This window comes from Equus quagga, chromosome 2 (genome assembly GCF_021613505.1).
Source record: "Equus quagga isolate Etosha38 chromosome 2, UCLA_HA_Equagga_1.0, whole genome shotgun sequence".
Taxonomy (NCBI): domain Eukaryota; kingdom Metazoa; phylum Chordata; class Mammalia; order Perissodactyla; family Equidae; genus Equus; species Equus quagga.
In genome coordinates, this window is record NC_060268.1 from 151,438,490 (window position 1) to 151,464,013 (window position 25,524).

Genomic DNA, 25,524 nt, shown 5'->3' on the forward strand with positions numbered 1-25,524 from the left:
CCCGGATCTGAACCGGCGAAACCCCAGGGCGCAGAGGCAGAGCGCGAGAACTCAACCACTCAGCCATGGGGCCAGCCGCAAAAGTAACTGTTTTTAACTGTGGCTTTGGGGGAAGGTGTCTAGACACTCTGGAGAGGGTAGTTTCATCTTATAGCCTTTTGTACCACATGAAAAAAATTTATTTTTCATATTTATAATATTATTGCTATTCATTTTTTATTTGTTGCTCCTCTATAAAGCCTTCCTTTCCTCCCCTACAAAACAGAGGTGCTTACTCCTTTCTGGGTCCCAGCACTGCGTTTACCACACTGGGTTCTGATTACTTACAAGTCTGTCTCCCCATTACACTCTGAGCCACTTGACGGCAGGCAGTTTATCTTACCAACCTTTGCATGCCAGGTGCCAGCATTGTTATTCAATAAATATTAGTGGAATAAATGATTCCATAAAATTAAATGCTTATATGCACAGATTTCTGACATATTTCTAAGGTCCAGGGGAGTCTTAACGGTTCCTATAGTTCTTCAGGTGTTTTGTGTTTTGATCTTAAGTTAGAGTAAGAGGAAAAAAGTGTTTTCTTAAAGAGCAGCTTGTTCTTGAGTGCCACCTGCTGGCCAAACAGAGTAAAGCTCTTTGGTTAGGCAAAGAACGTGCCTGTGCTAATCAATGCTGAAATGCTAAGCAATTAGTCTACACTGCTGATTTATAGATCTGATAACTCTAGGGTAATAAAATACAAAATTGGACATACATTGTGATAATAAGTATAACAAATATATTTTTTGAGAAGAAGGACTTCCCAGGTTCTTTTAATATTGTGCTATGTAATCATGTTAGTTAATAAAATTCTAAACTCTAGTCTGTTGAAGACATGCAAGTGAATTTAACACACCACCATTGCCTCTCCAGTGACCACAAAGTTTTTCAACCTGGACCATCTGTGACTCCTCCTTCTTCAGTCCTTGGGTCGTCTTGCCAATATTTCTGTCAACACATCATTCCCATCCACCCAGAGAAAGGAGCCAGAGTCAGTTTACAAGCTGCCTGTCTCGGTGCTAAGTGAGTTGGATTCTAGTCAATGAAGATTATAGCTGCATTCATTTCACTTATTCAGCAAACATTCATTGCGCACTTTGCTACATGTCAGGCACTGCACTGAGGCTGGCTCCTCATCAATGCCAAATATGGAAAAACCTTACCCATTTGAAGAAAGTGGGAGAAAACCAGGCCTGAATTACTCAAAAATCCCCAAATGGTAGAATAGCAGGTGAGAAAAACTCATCTATTCCTGCCAAGTATTTCAGGAGAGTTAGGCTATGGCTGGAAAACCGAGGTCTTTGGAGATCTATTTCAATGATATAAATAAGAGTGCCTGGTAAATTAACACATCAAATATCTTTATGTACACAAATACTCAGACTGTCTGAAAGCAGTTTGCTCTTTTAAGCAGTTTGCATTAGTCCTGTTAACTGCTAACACAATATTACAAATGGTTGCTTACATTGTTTTTTAATCATTCAAATACAGTAAATCATAGCCTGCCTTCTGTTAATGTATTCCCCACCCATGAATCAGGATGGGGCAGATGAGAGTTTACTGCCCACACGAGTCCCCTGGCCCAGAACTTCATTGTTCCTACTCCAGCTATAGCTCTGCCACGTACCAGCTGTGGAACCTTGGACCTCACACTGCCTTTACATGCCTGTTTCCTCACCTAATAAAATGGAGATTAAAAACAACGCCTGATCCTGGAATGCTGAAAAGACGAAATGAGGTAAAGTATATAAGATGCTCAAAACAGCACCTGGCACATAGCAAATGCTCAATAAATCATTAAAGTTATCATTTCATTCAAGACCTGTGCTCTAACTCTGACAGCCCGTGGGAGCTCCTTTCTCTTCTCACTTTGCCTTCTTATTTACTAATACTTATTTTGGGGAGTGTTTTGCCCCCCAAACTATTAAGGGATTATATCTTATGTTCCTATTATAATACCTAGCGTAGTGCTTAGATCCAGTAGAGCTAAGGAATTCACTCAGCCAGCCACTGAGGCAGCCTCCTCTGTCTTGTGCATTTTGGGGAGATGGGAGTGAGGAGGTAGAGGAGGAGACCAGGCAGCAGGGCTAACACTGTGTAGTCCCGAAAACAGCAGGAGCAGGGAGAGATGTGGTGCAAACAGGCACTGGCAGTCAGGACTGTCAAAGTGGCAAGGTTTGTCACTGACAAACAGGTGGACTGGGGGACAAGGAGAGGGTGCTAGGAGCTGTGGCCTTGAAGAAGCCCTTTACCGCCGCCTAAGGTCATTTGGTGGGCTTCTCCTCTGGAAGCACACCTCTAGGACCTAGAGGACCTGTGACTTGCCATCCTTGGAGCTGAAGGCACAGCTCAACCAGCTCCTTAAGAGAGTGAGCGTCAGAGCCCAGAGTGGAGGGAGAAAGGGGAGGTGGTCTCAATGGTTCTTCTGAGCTTTGATGCCTCTCTGTCATACTGGTGGCCTGATCACCAACCCCACAGTGAGTACAAGAGACTTTATACCTGGCCTTTTCCAGGATGGAACTGGCCTCTAAGCCAGGTAATTTTTCCTCTAGCTGCTGTCCTATTACATCTTCTTAATTTCTTCTTATGCTCTGGGGTATATTAATCATAATCACTAATACACATATTTATAAAAGAAAAATTAACAGAATGGATCTAGCTAGAGATTTGGTCACTACCCTAAAAGGATTAAGGTTTTTCCAGTTTTCCACTGAAATACCCAAATCCCAGCTGACTGACTTTCAAATGAAACTTCTCTTGCAAAAACGCCTTCTCTGGCCAGCTAGGTAGGACATGCTCAAGTGATCATAACATTTGCCCAAAAGATCCACAAACTCAGCATTCTGACCAAGTCAAGCTTCTATTTGAACAGATGAACTGTGCTCATTGTGGATTTACCCAACCCAAACAGAAAAGGTAAGAGTTGTACCTTTCCTCCTTGTCCTATTTCAAAGAATGAGCTATAGATGTGATAAGATGTGGAGACACTCCTACCTGAACAAGCTCCCAAATTACTGGGTGCACCAGACCCTATGGAGATTGCCCTCAAGGAATTTATTATAATTTATAGCAGTTCTAAAAGCAGAAGAGCATAATTCAGGTATACAGCAAGAGAAATAAGTGCCATAAGAACCACTAACGTGAGACAGGGGCTAGGAAGGCCCAGTCAGCACCTGTTTATACAAGCTAAAATGCTTGCTATTTACCATGTATGCCAGAGGGAGGAGCAGCACTGAAACATTTTCAGCTGGGATAACAGCCACATGGCAAAGTACTGAGACAAGTACCCTGAAAGAGGACTCAGGATGGTTTGGAGAGGGGGAAAGGAAGCTGGTGGTTACACCAGGAAGAAATGAGTGAGGCGTGCACACACCATCCAGGCAGAATCCTAGGATTGGTCTGGGAAAATAAAGCCACATCTCTGAGAATCAGACAAGTGAGACCCCCTTGGTCCCATCTGTCCCCGTGACAATCCAGCCCAGGACCCAGGCCCCCATTCTCCCACCCCGATACCAGATGCGCCGTCTCAGTCGCACACGCCCTCCCTCCAAGAACCCGCCAATGACAACTTTGATTCTACACTCAGACAAATAAACCCACATTCTAAAGGTAAAGATGCCAACACCGCGACAAGCTTATCAAAGGAAGCATCACAAAATTAATTTGGAAGAGGAGGCGAAAACAGAAGAGAAATCATTAGAAGACTACAATTAAACTGCTACTTATTACCAAACTGTACATCATTCGAAGCTACTAGACTGCTACGAATAACGTACACTTGGGTCCAAAACACAAGCCTCTCCCCATTTCTGACATCTCATACATTAAGCCATGTAAACAGAGTGGCAACTTACTATCCAGGAGGCTCTGAAGAAATTTCCGGAGTGGGGCTGACTGCTGAGCTCTGTAAATGTCAAAAAACAAAAAGAAAGAGTGTAGATGATTTACTTTGACTCAGATATTTCAAGCCAAGGGGTCAAAGAGAGAAGTCCCTTTCCTTTCCTAATTTAGATAAAAGACCTCTGGGAGACAGGGAGCCTGGCTGGAAAGGTCTCAGTGCTTGTGGAGGGCGGTGCTCTTTCTCTGGGAGGATTTCTGGGCAAGCGGCCTCTCTCACACTCTGGCCTTCTGCCTCCCAGTGGCTGCAGCCAAGCTCTCCGGGTGGGTGAGGAGATGGCCCACTCATTATATTTATCTTCAGTCGCAGGCCCATTAGGTGGCTTGGCCCACCATATGGGCAACATGCATTAGTGACATGGACAGCACAGCCTCCACCAGCTTATCCCCAGGCCTCAGACCACCCCCTGCCTAGCCCACCACAGACCCCTTCATGCGCCCCAGATGCCACATCCAGAGAGAGGGTCACCCGACACTTTAGGTGCAGAATGAACAGAAACACATTTGAAAAGACCATAATATATTTAGATAATTTGTTTACCCCTGCAGATTCAGAAGTGTGGAAATGGGGAGAAATACAGTTTCACAAAACCTATTAATGATCACTTCAGCATGAGTGGGGGAACATTGTATAAAATTACAGGCCACGATGCAAAAGGAAGAAAACAATTAAACAAGAGCTCCATGCAGAGATACAGCAACATAATTATGTAGTTTAGGGTTTCTGCTGTTGTCGTGGAGAGAAAAAGGCAAAGGGCTCAATATACTTGTTTTTAAAAATAATGTGCTAGTTGAATAAATCCATGAAAAAGTCAACTTTTAAAGGTACTCCTATCCTATTAATGACCATTTCAAAGAAAACAAGCTATCTGAAGGAGGAGAGATATTTGGGAAAAGGAGAGAAACACCAGGAGAAAGAAAAGGAAGAGATTGTGAAACAGGGAGGAAGAGATGACAGGAGGGGAGGCAACTTCATCAGGGCTCACTCACCTGGCCCTCAGCCTGCTGGGTCCTTTCATTTCTGAGGGCACCTCTGCCCCCTCTCCTCCCCCATTATTCCTCAGAGAAGGCTCCCCTCTAATCTCTGCATTCATCCTCCCAAGTCCTTTTGCCTGCACTGGTCTCTCCTGCCCATCCTCTCCTGGAGTCTCCCACCCTTGGCACATGTCCCATTCTGGGTCTTCATCTACTTTTGAGGGTGATGCCCCTGTCTTCGTCTTGGAACTCCTTTTGCAAAACCCTGCTGGGTCCTCTGGGAACATCCCACCCCTTTCCTTCCTGAGCACATCTTTCGATCAGTGCTGTACCCCTGGGGGATCCCCTAATTCCGCACCACATATTCTAGGTCCCATCAACTGCGCACCCAGCAACCTCCAAAGTCTTTAGAAGCCTCTTGGTTATCAAATCCATGGACCTGTCCTTGGAGTCTATCTTTCGGGACCTCTCTGGAGCAGTGGGCAGTTCTTATACTTTCTCCTCTTGCTCCATCACTCACTTTTCCTCCTACCTCTCTGAACTCTTCTTTCTCTGACTCTCCCCTTCTCTTCCATGTCATCCAGCATCCCAATGGGTAGTTGTTGGTCTCTCATCCTTTGTCTCAACATGAATGAATTTTACATCTACTCTAGGTCAGGTGTCTTCATCTGCTCCCAGTATGTCAACTATCACTTCTCTTCAGGTGACTCCAATTGACTTTGTAAGCCCCTGCCTCTCTCAGGAAACCTAAGTCCTATATTTCCAACTGTCTACTGGATATTCTGTGATATCCAACCAGTCCCTCAAAAATAACTATCTAAAGCAAATTCCTTCATCTTACTTCTGCAATGATTTTTCTCCCCATCTTTCTTATGTGACATACTGATGTCTCCATTCTTCCATGTTCCTAGCCAAAATCCTAGAGTTGTCTTTGTCTCCATCCCATCCCCCAATTCTTTGCTCTTCGCACAAATTAGTTAAAATTTCCCATTGCAATTTCCTCTGAGATCCCTCTCACATCTACTCTTCCTTTCCCTTCATGCTGGTGCCCTGGAGTAGGGCCTCTTATTACTACATGCCTGGACTACCACAGTAGCGTTCTTGCCCTCTCAACCACCAAATGGAAGTTTTCCTTTTAATTCAGCCTGTCCAGAGTGATGACACTAACCTTCCTAAAACACTTCCTGAATTACACCAATGGTCTGAGGGCAAAATCAATCATCTCCTTAAACATATTTTCTGAGCCTCTACAATCCACGGTCAACCCTCTTTCCCAGACCTACCTCCCACTATTGCCACCCCAAATCTTCTATTACAGCTGAATTCATCTACTTGATTCCTTAAATACATCCTAAACATATTCACTGCTGTGCTCTTTTCCGTATCTTAAATGGCTGCCCCCTACTTTCACCATGTACCTAAGTTCCATCCATCCTTTAAGATCTCAGCTAACTCCTCTGAGAAGTCTCCCTGATTTTCCTCAAGATTTCTCTTTCTCCTGGTACTTACAGCTTATACCATTCATTCAGCTCTTAGCAGGCACTGCTGTGTACTGCTGGAGATCCTTTATTTAGAAGTGTGACTAAACTATCATGATTCTGAAGGCAAAGTCCATTTATTGTGTGATTTAGAAGCTCCCTCAGCGTGTCTCAAACATATCTGGGACAAATGGACAACAGGTATCTGAAGCAACAGGAAGACGATTCATTTATGCATCAGACACTTCTCTGTGCCCATCCTGCCCCAGGCAGGGGTCTAGCACCAGCAGCCATCTCCGCCCTCAGGGAGGCTGCAGTTAGTTCAGCTGCCTCCCTGCCTCTCTAGCTGCCTTTCCTCCTCACATGTGTCACAGAACCACTCTTGTTATTTTAGACTATGAAAAGTGCCCCGATTCATTTTTGGCTGACCTGTAACCTCAGTGCTCCCGTCCTGCCCAGCTCACATTAGGACTTACCTGCAGGCACAGTTCTCACTGTAGAACCAGCTCAAACCTTCAGTCCCACAGGGGCTACAGCTGGTTCCAGACTCCACCCTGGTTGGAAACTCCGCCCCCACTTTCCCCGCCCCATCACCTACTGCCTTGATTGCGTGCACTCTGGCTCCCCGTTTGTGCCTCCTCCAAGTTCTGAAGGAACTGCTGGCTGCCCCCTCCTTCAGTGACCCTGGATTTCTGAACCCCAACTCCCCTGATGTGCCCGCAGTTCCCTGGCTTCTGACCCTCCTACCCAGGCCCCCTGGCTGCTGCCGTAATCCCCTGGTATTTTTTGCCCCTGCCCTGGTTTGAGTCTCTGGCACTCATGACTATTCGTACCCAAACCACTCATGCTGGTGGTCTGGCCCTCCGTGTCTTAGCTCTGCTTAAGTATAACACGGCCCATTAGCATTTTCCACTTTTCCTGCCATAGCTTGTGGGCCTTCCTAGCTTCTTCAGCAGTGTCTGCATTCCTTTTTTATTTTCTGTAAAGATCCCCTTTCCTTGTAATAGCCTCTTTTGTTCTGTCAGGGAGCCCTGGGGGCAGTTTTCCAAACATTTGGGGATTTTCCCCCCCTTGGGAACCCATTTACCTTGGACTCTCTCTCTCTTTCTGACATATCCTTTAATAAACCACATTTGACACAGCTCCCTTTAAAAATATCAGTGCAGGTTGAGTTTCAAATGCTTGCTTGCGGCCAGGCTGTCTGGCCTCTGGAGCACATTTTTTCATTGAGAACCTTCTGACCTTTGAAATTACAAATACTATTACTCTGACAGTGCCAGGCACATAAGAGGCACTCAGATCACCACTGCTGTGTTTTTGAAAATGATCTCTGAGGTTGGTATCTCCCAGGGCTGCAAAAAAAAACAACAAAAAAAAACAAGGGAATTGCCCAAAATATGGCTCCCTGAAAATTCAGAGAAGGTATACTGAGGGGAAGGAAGGGAAGTTAAAAGAGTCACCCTCTGAAAGCAGAGAAAGAGAATAAGAAGGCGGGGGAGCAGTTTAAATCACCAGCCACTCTGCATATATTTGAAAAATCCCCTTTAAGGAAGATGCCAACCTCAAAAGAAATCCAAGCAAAAATTAAGTCAGGGGAAGAGGAATCTACAACGCAAGTCAGAAAGCCATGCAGCTTAAAAATAACCAGCAGCACCGTTTATCACCTCAGCTACATCAAAAAGCAGAGAACAACGAAGAAAATAAAACAGAGCTTGAAAAAGAACGGACGGCAGGAGAAAAGCGGGGAAATACCTGGGCCAGCTCTGCACTGGGTGTTTTATTAAGCGTCTCCATTTTTTCTAAATCTGCCTCTAACTCTGTCTGGCAGAGGTTGAGATCTTTTTCTAGGTTAGTCTGGTTCAAGAAAGAAAAGATGGGAAAGAACGTTTTAGTTTAGAGGAAAGGCAGGAAGAATGGAAGGTTAAGTTTGAAAAATGAATTTGTTTAGTGTTACACATTAATAAGGCAAAGATGGCATGACTCAAACACAAAGGGCTCACTAAAAATTAGTTAAAGACAGGAAAACAGGGAATGCAACATTAGGCATATCAAATAAATCCTGAAGTTATCGGAGCTTGAAAACTCTAATGCTACTTGCTAAAGAGAGGAGCTACAAATACCACAAAAACCTACCTTTAGGGAAATACCTATTTTCTCTCTTTTCAGAGTATGGTGACTGTGACAAATACTATATGTCAGAAGAATAAGTCATTGCTTTAAAAACCTCTAGACATTAGTGTAAGTCTTAGAGACTTTGTTAAATAATTTTATCATCAAGCCAAAAAGAAATGTTATTAAGTTAAAAAAAAAAAGTGATAACACAAAAACCCCACAACACACTCACACTAACCAGGCTAGAGAGCACACACACAGCCCACGGAGGAGGCACGGAGGAATTACCTTTCTATCCTCTCTAGGAAGGATAGAGCAGTCTCCAGGAGTATAATCCCATATCTTTTTGGGAGGCTGACGGGAAGCAGAGGAGGAAATGAAGAAATGAGCATAAAGACATAAAGACAAACACGGAGACTGGCTCAAACAAAGAGGGGCACACTAGGAGAACCATATCAACACAGGAAAGTGAACTCAAAGCAAAGGGGCGGACGCTCGGCCACCCAAGGAGGCCGCCTAGGGACCCTGCAGAACTTGGGAGCTGGAAACATTAACTGGGAAGTTTGTTTCTATGTCTGTGTCTCAAGAGTAAATCATTGTTGGACTCTAAATATTGAAAACTTAAGGAAAAAGGGGAAAAAAACCATTGACACCAATTTGAACAAAAATAGAACCTTCTCAACTCCTCATTGTTCTTTTCAAACTAAGACTGACACTGAGATTCTATATAAGTGGATACATCAGAAGATTGAAGCAATCTTCTCCACTGTAAAATTCATTATGTGTTAATCAATGTGTGAATTTGGAGATTTGGCCAATGGAGGGTAAATTAAACTAAATATGCTTTCTATGGTTTGTGGCAATGAAATCCACGTACAAAATGGGTGTTAAATATTGCACTGTATAACTAGACAATTCCACTAGACAATTTTAACATGTCGTTTTACAGTTTAACTAGACTTTGATAACATGGCTACTGCTAGAGCCATACCTCCCATCTCCCCCAGAGGACAGAGTTTATACTTTGAATTTAAACAGCAGACTGCAAGGTTATTTTTCTTTTCTCCTTTAATTCTTCACGTTAGAATTAGAGCTGCATTCCTGAGACAGAAATCTGCCAGGAGGACTGTCATAAGTTTAATGAGGGAGGGGCTCAGAGGGTAGGACATCCAGAAGTTACAAGTCACTTCTAACTCTGGAACCTCTCTCCGGCCAAGCAGACCTTCTTGTTCTGCCTACTTAGACTTGAAACTTCTTATACAATGACCTCTGCGAAGAAGAGATCATTAATAGCTCTTAGAATTTTGTACAAATTTCATGATAACCAACTCTGTGGAAGCATTCAAACTGGTTTACATTGTGACATTTTGCCTTGAGCTTACTTATAGAAATCATATCAATTTCTGTAAAAATTAGAGGAGGAAAAGGAAGAAAAAGTTGACACTCAGGCTCTTTGTAATGAATTTGCAAAAGAAAAGCAATCTGATTCCAAGGTAAGTTCAACACTGACAGCAACAGGTCAGTAATGTCGGCTCTGCATATATACGTTCTGCAATTTGTAAGTAAGTGCTATTAACAATGATCACTCATCTTTAAACACTTAATACACTTTCATCTGGATTGTTCATCTGGAGAAGCAGACTTTTTAAAGCCACTTATGGTACCCCTACTCATTTCTTTACTGCAGAAAACTAAGACAGTGTTTACAAATTAAATTAAATTGGTTTTAAATAATACTCCCCAAAATGGTCTCTGGAGTCTTCAATTATTTGATATTCTACAACGACTTATTAGAGCTAAAAGGTATTACAGTCAGGATCTTGCTGAATTCTCAGCTCATTTTGGGGGGCCTTTAAGTGAAGGGGCTGAGGAAGAAAGGAGTTAAGGTAGACGTCTCGCGTCACAGTTCTGACAGGCTTTACTCACTGGGTGGGGGGGCCCTGAGGTGGTGTGGAATCAAAAGTAGAAATGATGATTCACATGATTTAGTAGTTTTAATTTCATTCTGCTTCTGAACGACTGAAAAACCTTCCCAAACAACTCCCATGGCTTACACCACTTTTATTTATGTCTCTTACTCTTTTATGGTCTAAAGTGATTGGGGTAGGAGAGAAGAAAACCTTTCTCCCCACTCCACCTTCTTCCCAAACCTTGGGAGTAACGTCCAGTCATCAGCCTGGTTCAACTAGATAACAAGCCCACCCTTAGGATGCCTCAGACCGTAAGGAACTGTTCATCTTAACACTGTTCCTCAGGATATGGGCATTGACTAAGTTATTTTGGCAAGTCTTCAAAAGTATTATCTTTTATTACTTGAAAAGAGCTACACAATAAGTAGTAGTCCCATTTAAGAAGGACTCTAAGGTCTATGGAAGGAACACACATGTCTTCAGGGAAAATGCCATTTTGGAAAAGCATCTCTAAGTCTTTAAATAATTAAGAAGCAGAACAACAGGGTCAGGATACAAATTATAGGAAGGTCCCAATACACAAAGGGACTGTGTTCTCAACATTTATTTGGATTGGTCGTGTGGTGTCCAGACTACAGTTTCCAGTAGAAACAGTGTTAATTTACTGAGCTCTTCACAGAACCTATTTATTGTTTGCTGGGACTGAAAGATTGTCCATTGCTAACAAAAATGGAATTACTTGCAATGTTAGATTTAGTAAAACAAACCAATCACGATTAATTAGAAAATATTGTTTCATAATGTTTCCTAAAAGCTGATATTTCAGATAAAATTAATTTATTCAGCAAATGAGGAGATGACTAGAAATTTGTGGATTCTGAAAGGGACTTCAAAAACCAATGGCACAGACTCTTTTTATGCATAATTTAAAGCTAATACCTTTTACTCTCCCTGATGAAAGTATGGCATTATTATTACATATATCAATCATGGTCTTTTTTTGAGGGGGAGGGGAATTACACATATTAACAGAAGTTTTTGTGAGATAATTGGGCAGGTTTTAAGAAAAAGAAGAAAAGGAAAAGGGTTAGGATATTGTTAACTATTTGCACATGGAAAAGATTGCCTGCGGTAGACTTCCTTGATGTCTGAATGACGGACAGCAGGGAAAAAAGGGAGAGAAAGGAGAAGGGAGGTCTTCAAAGCTTTGGGGGAGGGGAGGAGATGGCGCAGACTTCAGGTTAGATGCTTCTCCCGCCACTGGTCAGTAGGTGGCGCTGTTCATCCATGACAGCTTAGCCGCACCAGCAGACAGTGTCTAGGAGGGGCAGGACGGGAGAAACGCCTGTTCCTACAAGCAGGTTGTTTGCAAGCCAGGTGCTCCTAACTCCGAAATACCTCAACTTTCAAACAAAGCTCAGCATAGCTAAATCAAATTCCTAATTCCAGAGCATCAGCTTAATTTCTCTTTGTCTTCATCTTAATGAAAAATATACACAATGGAATTTAACATTTTACTGAACTATAAAGTTAATTCCCATCTGCAAACAAAACTATCCTTCTAAATCATAGTGATTCAAATGCTGGATTCAGTGCTTAAAGTCTCACACAAACATCTAACGAAATGTTTTATTTTTATACACTTAATCTCCCTCCACCTGTAAATTCTTTTTGCAGCTGTAATAATTAAGACTTTAAAGTAACTGGAGTTTTAAAGTCAGTTTCCAATCACCTCCAGTGGAAAAATGAGGTCAATTCTCCCTTCTGTTTGATACTCATTCAGGTGCGGGCCTAAGAAAATCCTCCTTTAAGTACCAAAATTCAGTTTGTACCAAAGCCAACTTAGACACATCACAGGGAAGCTGCAGAAGAGTAGGCTGAACACTAAATTTGCCAGAATTCCTAACTCTCATGTCAAATGTTGGGAAATATTATCCTAATTCATAGAAATCGTTCCCTAAGAGTCACCTGTAATGGGGTTGAGTTCGTGGATCACATCTACACAGAGAGGCACTTTTTGGCCTGCTAAGCACTTGCCTTGCACGTGTAATTTCAAAACTTCTATTTAAAGCAGTGACACTGCTGGTCTTCTCAGGGGGTAATGCATTTTCCTGCTTGTCTTCAGGATGCCATAAAGACTTTGGTCACAGAGCTGAACCAATGGCTGAAATAATGCCATTCACAAGGCGGGTGATAATTATTGCTAGTGGTGGGAGGTCCTAAGACAAGAAATGATTTAGTCATGTCTCCCTGGGATCTTCTGGCAAGAAATACTTTCAGAGCTCACTGGCCTTTCTTGGTGAAGTAACACAATGGAAAGCTTACAGGTTGTAGTGAGAAATGGACGAGCCCACCATGGACGTCTGACACGGCTGCTCCCCACTTCCTGAATTCCTTACGAATAGATCTGATTCTTTAGCAGCAACAATGCATCAACAGCATTATTTTAAAAGGTGTCTATAACCACTGAAGCTATTAAACTTACCGGTTTCCCAAACTCCAATTCCGAAAAGAATTTATACCAAGGTTCATTCTTTAAATCTATCTCTTCTGGGCTTATATCCCGACTCTATAGGGGTTGGTGATAGGGAAATGGAAGAGAGAGAAGGATAACATTATGCAAAGATTACATAGGAACAGGCCAGTAGAGATGCAGTGGTTTCCAGGTATATACAGCAACTGCATTCAACAGCAGCAATCATCCATTTTTTACTGACACTAGCAAAATCAGGGAGCTAAAACAGTTGGGAGAGGATGGGTCTATAAAATCAAGGACACTGGGCCAGCCCCGGTGGCCAGTGTTAAGTTCAGCACGCTCTGCTTCAGTGTCCTGGGATTCGGTTACGAGGACAGACCTACACCACACTGTTAGTGGCCATGCTATGCTGGCGGCCCACATACTAAAAAGTACAGGAAGAGTGGCACAGATGTTAGCTCAGGGCAAATCTTCCTCAGCAAAAAAAATAAAAAAATAAAAACAGGGACACTGAGGTAGGGAGCAGTGAGTGAATCATTCTCAGTCCTAAGGCAGAAGGCAAATAAACTGAAGATGGAGAATTCTGCACCATACTGCTTCCCTCCACAACAAATCGAACACAGGCATAACAATACTCCTCGACGATTATCTGTATTGTGGGAGAAAAAGATTTCGTCTTTACAAAGAACTACCAGTTAGGAGCAAATTACCTGGTAAGCACACCAAACATTTAGTCATCTATGCCAGGTGAGTAGAGCAAACCATTTTTAAGGGCTAGTACAGTTTTAGTACTTTTTTGCAAGGCTGCCTTAAGGTTTTCAAAATAAATGCAAATACTGACACTTTACAAAAGCCAATTTGTTAATACTGCATCTTTAATGGCACATGAGTACGTGAGAAACCATGTCCCACACACAGTAAAGTGAAAGATGATATAAGTAAAAACAGAGGACACAAGTGAAAAAACGTTTTTAACAAGCACCTGTGGGGGATGAATACAGACAGAATAAACTTTGTGTTCTAACAAATAAATGTGAAAGAACTGGGAAAAAAATAAAGGGAAAAGCTGAACAAGACAGATAACAGAACAACAGGGGGGAAAAAACTTCTGGGTTATGTTACACAAATAAGTTAGATTTCCCACTTTATATCACCCTGAGAGGTACTTCACACAGACTGATAATTTGATTCCGTGGGATTTCATATTTAATCAAATATTTATGAAGTTCTGGTACCTTGCTCTGTGGAATAACATGTGTTTCTGGAAATAATTAGCTGGAAAATGAATGCCTGGAAAGCAAATCAGGTTTCCCCTTAATAAACTGAAGATACGTTCACATCAGACAAAAGTGTTAGAGACTCGTGGCTTAATTAAACTCATTTATGTATGTACGTTTCAAAAAAAGAACCTTGATAGTCATAAGAGAGAGAGAGATGGTGATTTTCTGACAACAATATGAAACAGAAAATGTACATTTTCCAGGGAGATTGAAAACAACATATAAGAAACCTCACTCTCTCAGGGCTACAGCCCTCGAGGAAGGAGGCTGCCAGGCCTGCGGCCACATCTTCAGGGAGACCGCTTCCCAGAGCAGCTCTTCCTGGACCCGCCTCTCAACGCTCGGTTAACAGCCCTTTCACAGCTTGTAGAAACGGCTTAAGCCTTCTTGGTGACCTTTACCAATCCCTTCTTCTAAAATCCTTAGAAGAATATTTGCCATTATTTCTACTTTTGCTTTAAATAGAGGAAGACATGGCAGAGAACTTTTCTTTAACTGAAATCCACCGCATTTAAGTTCACTGAAACCAGAGGACAACACAGAGTCTGTCCTCTTACATCCACACTGAAACCTCCTCCAATTGTCTTTAGGAGGTTAGGGCTTAAATCTTGAAGGAGAAGGCGTGCTCCTTCTCAAGGGACTCTGTAATTATGCGAAATAATGGATTCTAAATGGATTCTGTATTTGTCCAGTGAAATGAGACAAAGTACCTACAAGGACACAACTATTCAGGCAGAACTGTTTAGACACTGGGACATCCTAGATCCTTATATGATGGGTTTTCATGAAACTTATTTCATGTTTATTATTTTACGAGACTATTTATAAACTGCTCTCTGGGAATAGGTTAAGTTTTGGGGTTTTTAAATAAAACGTACTAACTCTGGCAGGAAAGTGCCTGAATGTTTTGGTACTCAGTCCTGAATGAATTAACCCACTTTATTGCCAAAAGCTGTTTGCAGATTGTTTTACTGCCGAGGTTAACACTGCATCGAGAACTGAATCAGGAGGTATGTCCGTCAGCTCGGCCCGGAGCAGCTGGCCTCAGTCCTCTCAGCTGCCCGAGAGAAAGTTAAAGAAGCAACACCACACAGCACTAACATCTGCATTTGATTTTGCCATTTATAACTCAGCTGTGAATCCAATTATGGGATGGACAAATAGAAAACGTCCTTCTGGATGCAGAGCGGGATCTCTGCACTGGCAGGCAGGGCAGATTCCTCAATGCCAGGTTACGTTCTCTGCCACCCTGGGCTATTCTTTCCTAGCTCGGCAAAGTCCTTGGGAAGGGCAAGTGACTTGCTAGGAAAACGCCTGATTCTCCTCAAGGACAGTCTTGCTGCTTAGACAGGAGCCAGAGACTAGTTTCAAATTTTAATTAAATCAATAATCTGAGTGTGGTACATTCATTTGCCCAGCACTTTATAATGTTCATATTCTTTGACCCACATTATTGCACTTGATCCTCTCACTCGGTAGAGGTGGGCAGGTCAGGTTAAGACTTCTGTTTCACAGATGAAAACTCTGAGGTTCAGAAAGCTTAAGTGACTTGCCCCAGGGCATAAGGCAGAGTCAGAATTTGAACTCAGAATCCAGATCTTCCACTTCCTGGTCCAGTGGTCTTTGATCTATACTGTATTGTACTACACTTTTCACATTCCCCAGGAGAAGGGGGTAGACCCACTAAGTTTGCAAATAATACCAAGCTAAAGCAGGGTAAGTGACAAACTTGAAAAGCCGGGAAGGAATTCAAAGTGACCTGACTATGAACTGGGAAGAAACCAAATTGATTTTATACTTTGAAATATATATTGTGTCTGTAACTGCTCTTTTCACATCTGACCTTCCCACTATATTCCTATGGGAGCAGGGACCCCAACATCTAACCTAGGGCTTGACACATAAAATTATTATATATATATTTGTTGAATTGAGCTAAAGTTCTGTAAGGGACTCTGGAGGAAAGCAAAGAGAAGAAAGCCTGAAAAAGGCCATTTCTGACAAAGGAGGGTCTGACTAACAGATCTCCAATTCCGAGGCCTGAAGAGAAGAACGTGGACTCATACTACGATAAGAGGGGGCCACGTAGTTACGAAGAACTTCATATGAGTTTGCCAAGTAGCTGAACAGGTCATGATGGCTATAAACCTCCTGAGGGGGATTTTGAAGGCAGTACAGTGTTTCATCTGTCAGGGACGTTCACTCCAGCGACAAGATGAGCTCTAAGGTGGCCTTCACAGTCTACCACTCAACCCTTCCTGCAAACAAAGAATAGATGTGTCTACAAGGTCACAATTTAAAATGCATGCAGACATGAGTACCTCGAATTAGGAAAAAAGCGTTATTTTTTTTTTCCCCAAAAGGAGTTGTGCATTTCTGAGAGTAAATTTAGATTCTACATCTGTCACTAGTTACCATACTTATTCACAGTTAATAATAACAAAAAAGCATGTGCGCGTGTGTGTGTGTGTGTGTGTGTGTGTGTGTGTGGTGGTTGGGTGGGGGGTGTCCTCAAATTCTGGCATACCAGATATTGGATACCAAAAGGCAAGACTCACATTCCAACTTTTCTGTTCATGTGGCCAAAAGAGCAGGAAAAAAAATTCAAAAATAAAGGATTAATTCAATGACTGTGAAGAGTAGACTGTGAAAAAATAGAGATTTGACTGAAATTTCTTTCTAAAATGGAAGAACAGTGCTAAATAGAGTGAAAGGCACTAAATCAAACAATTGGACAGTCATGTTCCTCCCTGCCCCGCCTTTGGCGTTTATGTCCCATTCCTGGATCAGCCCAGGGCCTGGGACAACACAGGGAGTGTCCTGTGTAGGAACGCCCACATGCTGCCTCAATCCATGTGGACGGTCACCACAGCTCTCCACAGAGGGCCCCCTATGGGGGTACTATGGGGTACTTTTCAGGGTTTTGGATAAACAACATAAACAATCCCAAGAACTATGGTATGGAGCATACTTGTAATCATCACAGTATCAAATGAGAAAAACAAAACTATTCTTTTTTCCCCCTAGTTCTGAATACTGGTCAGATTACTAGAAAACAAGGAAAGGAGGAGGAAACAAAAAAGAAATTAAGAAAAGAGGCAAGGCTTCAATAAAAGCAATGACCATCTATGAACAATAACATTGCCAAAAGAAAAACACCCAAAGGCCTACAGAGCCCCTGAAATCATTTAAATGTATTAACATGTTATGATGCGTCCCCAGCTTGGTTTTCAAGTGTCAGGAATATACCCAAAGCACATGACTTTCTCTCCAGGAACGCCTGTGTGGTAGGTTACCTTCCATGTTTATCATCTCCCAACAGGGACAGAACTTACAATGAAGCGTGGAGTCAGAGGCAAAATTCTCTGCTCCTCTCTGAACTTTCTGCTTAAAATAACTGCGGTGCACAGTGAATGCTGAAGAATGACAACTCTAAAGCATTTCTGTGAACTGTTGACCTTTTTTCCTAATTAAAATTACTTATCCCTTTGTGCTTTTCAAGATGTCACATTTTTATTTTAGTAAAAGTCAAATCAATTATTCCTTAAAAACACGTAGAGCAGAAGAGGTGGAGGGAAAGTAATTTGAACTTGCATTTCAGAGGCCTACTTATTCTGCACTCAGTGTGGTAACAGCATTTTAATAAAAACCAATCCCCAGCATGATAATTCCATCCTGCTGGCACGGCTGGAGCCCTGCAGTGTGTGTGGAGCTTCCGACAATCCCTTTAACCATGAGCAGAAGTCTGAACCAGCTTTTTCTAAGGAAGGGTAAGTAAAAGGAAGCATGATTGGCAGATATGAAACTAATCAGTTTGCAAAAATTCTTCCCGGTTTCACAGAAGAAGCTGCTTTTCCAGGGTGCTCTGCTACACCTGTACAGGCCATGTTCCCCACTTATAATTGCTTGGAGATGTGAACTTGCACAGGGAACCAGAAACCAGATTGAATATGAAATTCGTCCTCAATATTGCACTTGTCAAAAAAGGAAGACCTAAAAGACATATTCTAACAGTCTGGGGCTTTTTTCTAAGTCATAACATCACATTAATTATTTAGCTCTTAATGATGCACTAGTAACTTCCACAAAATGTATGCATGTTCAAATAAGAGTCACTTTAAAAAAACACCTGACTTTCATCCAGTTAGTAACAAGCCTGATAAATTAACGGTTAGATGTTTAAAAAAAGACAGCAGCAAAATCAATCTTGACATTAGTAAGAAATTTTAAATTAGTTAAAACCATGCACAAAAAGAGCAACAAAGCCACGATAAGAGGATTCTTTCAAAGCAGAATCTTGGGACTTATTTTATGAACACCTGCGAAAACGAAAACGGTAAAAATACTTCATTTTTTCATTGTCTTCTAAACAAAGCAAGTCTATCTCAAGGGAAAAAGAATGTAATCCAAGTGCACAATGCATCCGGATTAAAGAACGCGGGCAGGGGGAGACAAAAGAACTTTAATATGCACATTACCATCTTTTCGTTGGTCAGAACGGAGGACTTGCCAGGCTGATATTCATAAATGCTTTTGGGCTCTGCACGGTATTTTCTTGTATCCACTTTCTTATCTGGGGGCTCCCAGTCGTTTCTGTAGAAAGAAAATCCTATTAGAGCTATTTTCATGAAAATTGGCATCCGACACGGTCTGACTTTGGCCGACTATAGTCAAATAAAGGAATTTTTATATCTGAAGCCTAAAATCGGACTCAGCACGAAGCATTTAGTTGTGCTGGTTTCCTTCTCAAAATAACCAGCTAAATCTCTGTTTCCTTCACAAAAGGCCTGAGGTGTCCTGCGTGCACAACCAGGCACCAGGAGACAGAGAGAAGAGAAAGAGAAGAGAGAGCAGCAGCAGCAGCAAAGCTTGTTTGGAAAAATCCTTCACCTTGCTCTGCTCTCATGAGCTTATCATTCCCCAAACATGCCTTTACTTCCCACTCATGCTAGTGCAGTGAGAGAGAATGCAGGTCCTGGAGCCAGCCGGCTATGGTTCCAACCCCTGCTACAGCACTTGCCAACGAGGTGATCTGGGCCAAGCACATGACCTCTTGCTACCTCAGTTTCCTCATCTGAAAACCGGGGTTGTTGTAACAAGGATTAAATGAGACAGTACACATAAATCACTTAGCAGAGCACCAGGTCCATCGTAACCATTCAATAAATGTTACTTGCTATCACAACCGTGTTCTTCTCTATTCTACACCCCATCCCAGTAACCACCAAAATTGCAGCCTATGGCACAGATACTTAACCTGATCCAGTTATGGGTTCTAGAGGACACATGAATGCTTGGTAACGGTCTGCTAACTTTTTATGCACGTACATTACTGCATTTTGCACTGTGATGATTTAGTTTTTCTTGTAAGGCTATAAACTTCTTGAAGGCAGGGACAATGATTTATATATGCTTATATTCCTCCATAGCCTCTGGTTCAATCTGCACACAGAGTGCACCCAGTAGGTGCTTGATGAATGCACTTGTAAAGAATTTATGGGCATGCTCAGCCTTCCTTCAAAATAATTATCAAACCCTTAGGCAGATGCCACTTATGCACATATGGGACTTTTAAAACATTGACTTGTCTATAAAGATGGAAAAGGCATAGAGGTGTGAAACTGAGTGTGTATTTAAGGGAAAAAGAAATAATTTAGTTTGGCCAGAGCCTTTTTTGTGCTGAGAAGTGATGGAAGATGGGGCTGGAAGATACATAGGATACCCGTCAAGACGGCATAAGAAGGTTGCTCCATAGGGCATAAGAACTCACTAAGACAAAATTGGGTCATTTGATGTGGGCATTAAGAGCTGACTAATGCCATCGTTAGAACCAGTCCAAGCCTTACATCCCAATAATACGTGTTGCATGAATAAATAGATATTAAAAAGTGTGGCATCATTTTAAAATTATATTCTCTGCTGTGGACCCCATCAGTATGCACACAGAGTATAAAAACACATGACAAATCTTACACCTAAGATTTCTCTTGGAAAAGGTAAAAAGTAAGATAGTCAACATTAATTAAGCCCATACTATGAGCCAGGCACCACTAGAAACGTTATATGTATTATCTTGTCTTATCCTTGCAACATCCCTACGAATGTAAAATTCATCCCATTTTACAGATGAGGACACTGAGACTCAGAAAGGGTAAGTCACTACTAATAGTTGACAGAGCAGGGATTCAAAATCAGGTTGGCTTGACTCCTGGGTCCCATGCTGTCTGACCCAGCAGAGAGAGATTGTACATTACTGGTAGATTGTGTATGAGGGCCTAAAATCACAGAGCTGATTGTGGACAAGGGAGCACTTACCTTTCTGGGCTTGATTTTAGTGAGGAAGAGCGGGCCGGGAGGGGAAGTGTGGCCGACCTCTTAACTACCTTCTCACCATCAATGTAGCTCATCTCACTTTTTGAGCGAGGCACAGAAAGGGGAGATTTTGCTGGAGAAAGAAAGTGGGTACAGAAGACTTTTAAAACTGATGAAAACTGAAAACAGGAAGATGTCTTCCCTCATCTGCAATGCCCCTTCCTCCCCCACAACCGGGAAATTCTAAGTCACTTACTGTCTTCAGAAAAGGAGTATCGAGGAGAGTACAGATCTGAATCATCATCTATTGAACAAAACAAAATGCAATCAGGAGAAATCCAGCTCAAGTGAGAGAACCGAGTGACATGTCCCCCACTTCCACCGTCCTGCACCGGCATCCAGCCACACCAGGGAGCCCAGCAGAGAGAGGAGGAGCCAAGCGCTGGAAGCTACACCACGGCAAACCACATTTGAAAGGAGCTGGGTTTGTAGAGCCCTCCCACCCAAAGAGGACCTGCAGTCCAGAAGGTACATTCATGATGCCTGGGGGATGACTGCCACCTGACACCAAGAAAAGCATGGGGACAAATAGCCAAGGGTCCTCCTCAAAAGAACTTCCACAAGCAAAGCTGGAACACAGGGTCACCAGCCTGGCTGAGTCAGAAGCAAGGGCTGAGACTGATCCCTGGATGCTCACACTTAGAATCTCTGGTCTAGCCTGCTGAGTTCCCCCAAGGCCTGCTACTAGGTGGATGGGGAGGCCCAGAGGTGTGGCTGCTAGTTCCCCAGCTCAGCTGTGACCTGTTTTACATGCTAAGGACCCACACACAACAGTATTTAACAAAGAGGTTCTGCAGCTAAGAAAACCCTCAACCATTTGTTTTGATTCCACTTCAACCTGGTTCCTTGAGTAGCTTTCTCTCCTTGGAACACAACACACCGGTGGCAGATGTGGTTATCTGGTTTGTTCTGCAAAGGTATTGCCGGGAGGGAAGTGTATAAATTGTGACTCTGGATCAAGTCAAACTCACATGAGTTCCTGTGTTGTGAGATGGCTCTCCAAGGGTGAGACACACATCCCTAAATAAGCCAAGCACTGGGGCTCTCAGTGGCAGAGTGGAGACAAGATCTGAACCCCCCACGGAAGCAGCTGCACTGAACTAAAACTGAGACCACAGGCACACTTACGGAACAGATTTTAAAGTTGGGACTGTCCTGAAAAGGCAGGATATTTAGTCACTACATCCACGATGATCCCTCCAAAGCACTTCTCCAACCAGAGCTAGGCTGAAACAGTCAGCCTTTCCTATTTTCTAATATCTTGCTCACCTGAATTCAGATAATACGTTAATGACTATGCAAATCATTTTAAGTTTCAGAGCAGTGAAAGTCAGAATATTTTGTGAAACGTAAATAAAGCTAGCACAACTATGACTTGAGTAAAGTATTATTCAAAGACAGCCTCTCTAACTATCACTCTTTCCTACTTCCTTCTCCCCTCCCCACTTTTATCTGCCCCAGATCTCCACCATCCAATAAAAGCATTAAGTACCAAGTTATCTTTTCCCCTCCCGCCCCCTTTTTGCTTTAAAGGATAAGAATGGATATCAAAGTTGAACAGGGCTTAAGGCTCTCCTACCAACACAGCCAAGCCTTTCCCTGCTGCACACTGAGCACGCAAGCTCATGTAACTTCTGAAAATAGTGAAGAGAGAAAATGACATCCAGAAATATATATTTTGAAGTACTGTTCTGAAGAATTTTGTGTTGCCTTGTTGTTGTTTTTTCTTTTTCCTAAACAGAGTTTCGGATTATTGTACTGATAAAATGCCACCATGTCAAAGAAAACTAAAAATCAGCTTTGATTGTAGGGATTTCATTGGAAAAATGGTGCCTGCCAAATGAAAAACTAGCTTAGTTAGGAACCAACGTAGGTACTGCTTAAAATCCAGCCTAGCATTTTAGCTCAAAACCCTATGCATCCCTGAATCATGGAGAAATTACAGCCTATCAGTAGATGGTGATGTGAGAGTTAATTTCTAACTATTACCTGGCTCTTGAGGTAAGAAGGAAATGAGGAGGAAAATGACATTCAAATATTCAAAGATTAAAAAAAAAAAAACCTGAGCTCTTTAAAAAAATTTTCTCTCTAGAGCTTTCTAACACAGAATTCTAGAAAATTTGTTAGAAGAAAAAGAGAAATCATTCTTATAAGATGGGGAAAAAAATAGCACAGCTTGGGGAGTTAAACAATTTATGTATTTTGAAAAGCGGAAGTAGGAGAGATGAGAGGTGAAGGCAACAGAGAAGTCTGAATTACTGAACATCCTTAAAGCTATCTCTTATGTGGTGCAGGTAGAAAAATAAATCTCACCCATCCAAGGAGGGCCTGGGCGTCTCTGAGGAAACAAGCTTTTCGTTTCTCACAGCGTCCACGGGATCTGAGTCTGACACTGTGCACTTCAGTTGATTGGACTTTCAAGGGTAAAGAAATTGTACGGACTCATCTGAACATCCAGGGGATGTATACATTCAATTTTATGTTTGTCTTGCTAATCTAACAGAAGAAAATTTTACCTACACTTGTGAATAAAAATAACAGCAGTTAACCGATAATTTACTAATACCATCTCACTCAATCCTTGCAAAAACTCCAGGAGCTATGTAAATATTCCATTTTACAGACAAGGAAATAAGGCCCAGGGAGGTTAAGAAAATTTGCCCTTAGCCACACAGTGAGAAGGAGACAAAGCAGAAATGGATTCGAGGTCTTTCTGATTCCATTTCCCTGTGCTGCCTCTAAGCTCTGTGATGGGGAGGGATGTTTTGTTCTATCATCACTGTGCCTCATCTGCCCAGTCCTGGGAAAATCTGTGGCTATTCCATTACAATTTTTATCACGGAAGAGGCAGGGGAGGCTGCTATTCTGAAACTCAAGTCACGCACTGTCCTGTTGGCCAGACTGACTCCCAGCCCTTGAAGCCTTTGCTCTATTTTTCTGCATCACCCCCTCCCTGGTGACACTTATGCAAGTTTTCTAAGTTACCCCACCACACTTTTAGTTTGCCTCCTGCTGGTCTCCAGGGACAATGAGTAAAACTGCGTCACTCTTGCTACATCTTCCACTTGCTACTCCTTGCAAACCTCTCCTGGCATGCTGAGTCCACACTAGGGTAGATGGGCCTGAAGTTAGAAACACCAGTTGATGCGTATGAAGTTACAAATACCAGTGAATGGAGAAACTGAAGATAAGGATCACCTTCTGCATCTCCATACACTAGAGTTAGTCAAACTAGGGAAGGGGGGAGAAAGAGAGAGAGAGATTAACCATAACTAAGACACATGAAACGAAACATTTCTCAAGTGATCTACGAACACAGACATTGTGTCTGAAATCCTGCCTTCAGTATTCTCGTAGGGTTCTTTAAAACTGTGCCATAATGGGCTCAGCTGAGCCGGGATCTTGTGACTCCTGCTCGTGGTGGAGCCACACGCGGATTGTGCCCCTCAGAGCCCAGCACAGCAAACACCAAATCTTGGCAGCAACACTCAGAACCTCCTGAGCCAGGGACTTCCAGGAAGCTCTAACACTAAGCGGGATTTACTCAGGGTGAACAATTCACTTTTGGGTCCCAAAGGCCCCTGCTGAGCTCTGATGTTTACACACCAACAGTTCCCCTCTGGGCTTTGGCACTCTGTCCTTGGAGGCTCCATTTGGGGACAGCTACTCTCCTAAAACTGCCAGGAGGCACATAATTGCCTTTCAGCCACAGTGACTTTAAATGAACTTCTAAAAAAGACCTTTTCTGGGGTTTTTTGGGGAGAATTTATAACAATCTTAAAGACACTGGAGAAAGTGCTCGTTGAGAACAGTTGTTCTATAAAAGAGATGCAATTGACTAAAATGGGATGGTGGGCAACAAGCAGTACTTGCATAATCACTTGCCTATATCAATTAAGTTTCAGTTTTATGCATTCCTTAGGCCTTTAAACTTAAAATTATTTTTCTAATATCAACGAGTTATTTTTAACACAATCTTTTTTCACTGCTCAATTTAATTCCTTCTCCTGCTTCACCCACACACACCTAGGAAGAGAAAGGAGAAAGGGGTCAAGATAGACACATACATCCACCCCACAAACAAAAATATTCAAAGAAAAGGAGAGACATGTGCAGAAGTGGGTACAACGTCTGGGTGGGACTGGAGAGGAAGAAGAAGCAAAAAGGGAAAAGGCTGAAGGTGCTCAGGAATAGTCTAGGGAGCTTGGGGAAAGATCTCAAAGCTGTCTATGATCTGGTTAAAGGCAATCGGATTTGAAGGGATGAAAAAAAGATCAACACAGGGTATAGAGAAGCTATAGAAGACAAATTCAGGGAAAAAATAGAACCTGAAAGAGTAGAAGAGAATGAGGTGGCACAGGACAGGAGCGAAGGGAGCATAAGTTTGGGAGGACCGGAGAGCTGGAAAGAGACTCACCATCCTCATCTCCTGTGGCATTCCTGGCCCTTGAAGGTGGAAGCGGAGTAACTGCTACTGTCTCCACTATCCTGCAGCCAGTCAGACTTTTGTACTTGCTAGGCAGAGAGCTTCCGGGCAGCTCTACTTAGGAGAGCAAAGGTGACCACTGCGAGCAGCTCAGCCCCTCCTCTGGGAAGGACTCGCTGGAGTTTGGGCAGGAGGCACAGATCCTGGCCAGGCACCTTCACAATAGAACTGTTTGCTTGAACTCAAGCAAAATAAGCCTATTCTTAGAAATCCTGTAAGACCAGTCGAGGATTATTTTAACCCAGATATAGATGTGCCTGGAAAATCAGCCTCATAAATCCTTGTCTTAGGGCATCCTCATCCAGGAATAAGGAAACAGCTCAATGAGACAGACCACTATGACATGTCACCACCACCTAGGGATGCCTACAGTCACTTCACCAGGAGGTGGTAGTGGCCACCACCAGCCTGACAGTGGTGGAATAGGCATCCAAAAGCAAGGGGAAAACTGGTCTCTGGGATGTCACCTTTGGCTGATAGCCTTCACCTTGACATGGCCCAA

The 25,524-nt window shown here is 42.7% G+C and overlaps 1 protein-coding gene across 36 annotated transcripts in view; it reads right to left on the bottom strand.

The window, feature by feature from the left end:
- Positions 1 to 25,524, bottom strand: part of SORBS1 (sorbin and SH3 domain containing 1) — a 218,827-nt gene that overhangs the window by 43,759 nt on the left and 149,544 nt on the right. For 29 of the 36 annotated variants that reach the window (XM_046652429.1, XM_046652426.1, XM_046652431.1 and 26 more), the window contains 7 exons: positions 20,733 to 20,780; positions 20,480 to 20,609; positions 18,643 to 18,757; positions 12,894 to 12,977; positions 8,787 to 8,852; positions 8,139 to 8,240; positions 3,891 to 3,940 (listed from right to left, as the gene is read on the bottom strand). In XM_046652429.1, coding sequence (XP_046508385.1) covers positions 3,891 to 3,940; positions 8,139 to 8,240; positions 8,787 to 8,852; positions 12,894 to 12,977; positions 18,643 to 18,757; positions 20,480 to 20,609; positions 20,733 to 20,780 — 595 coding nt within the window. The remainder of the gene's footprint in view (positions 1 to 3,890; positions 3,941 to 8,138; positions 8,241 to 8,786; positions 8,853 to 12,893; positions 12,978 to 18,642; positions 18,758 to 20,479; positions 20,610 to 20,732; positions 20,781 to 25,524) is intronic. The other 7 variants (XM_046652425.1, XM_046652419.1, XM_046652410.1 and 4 more) reach the window with 3 other exon arrangements.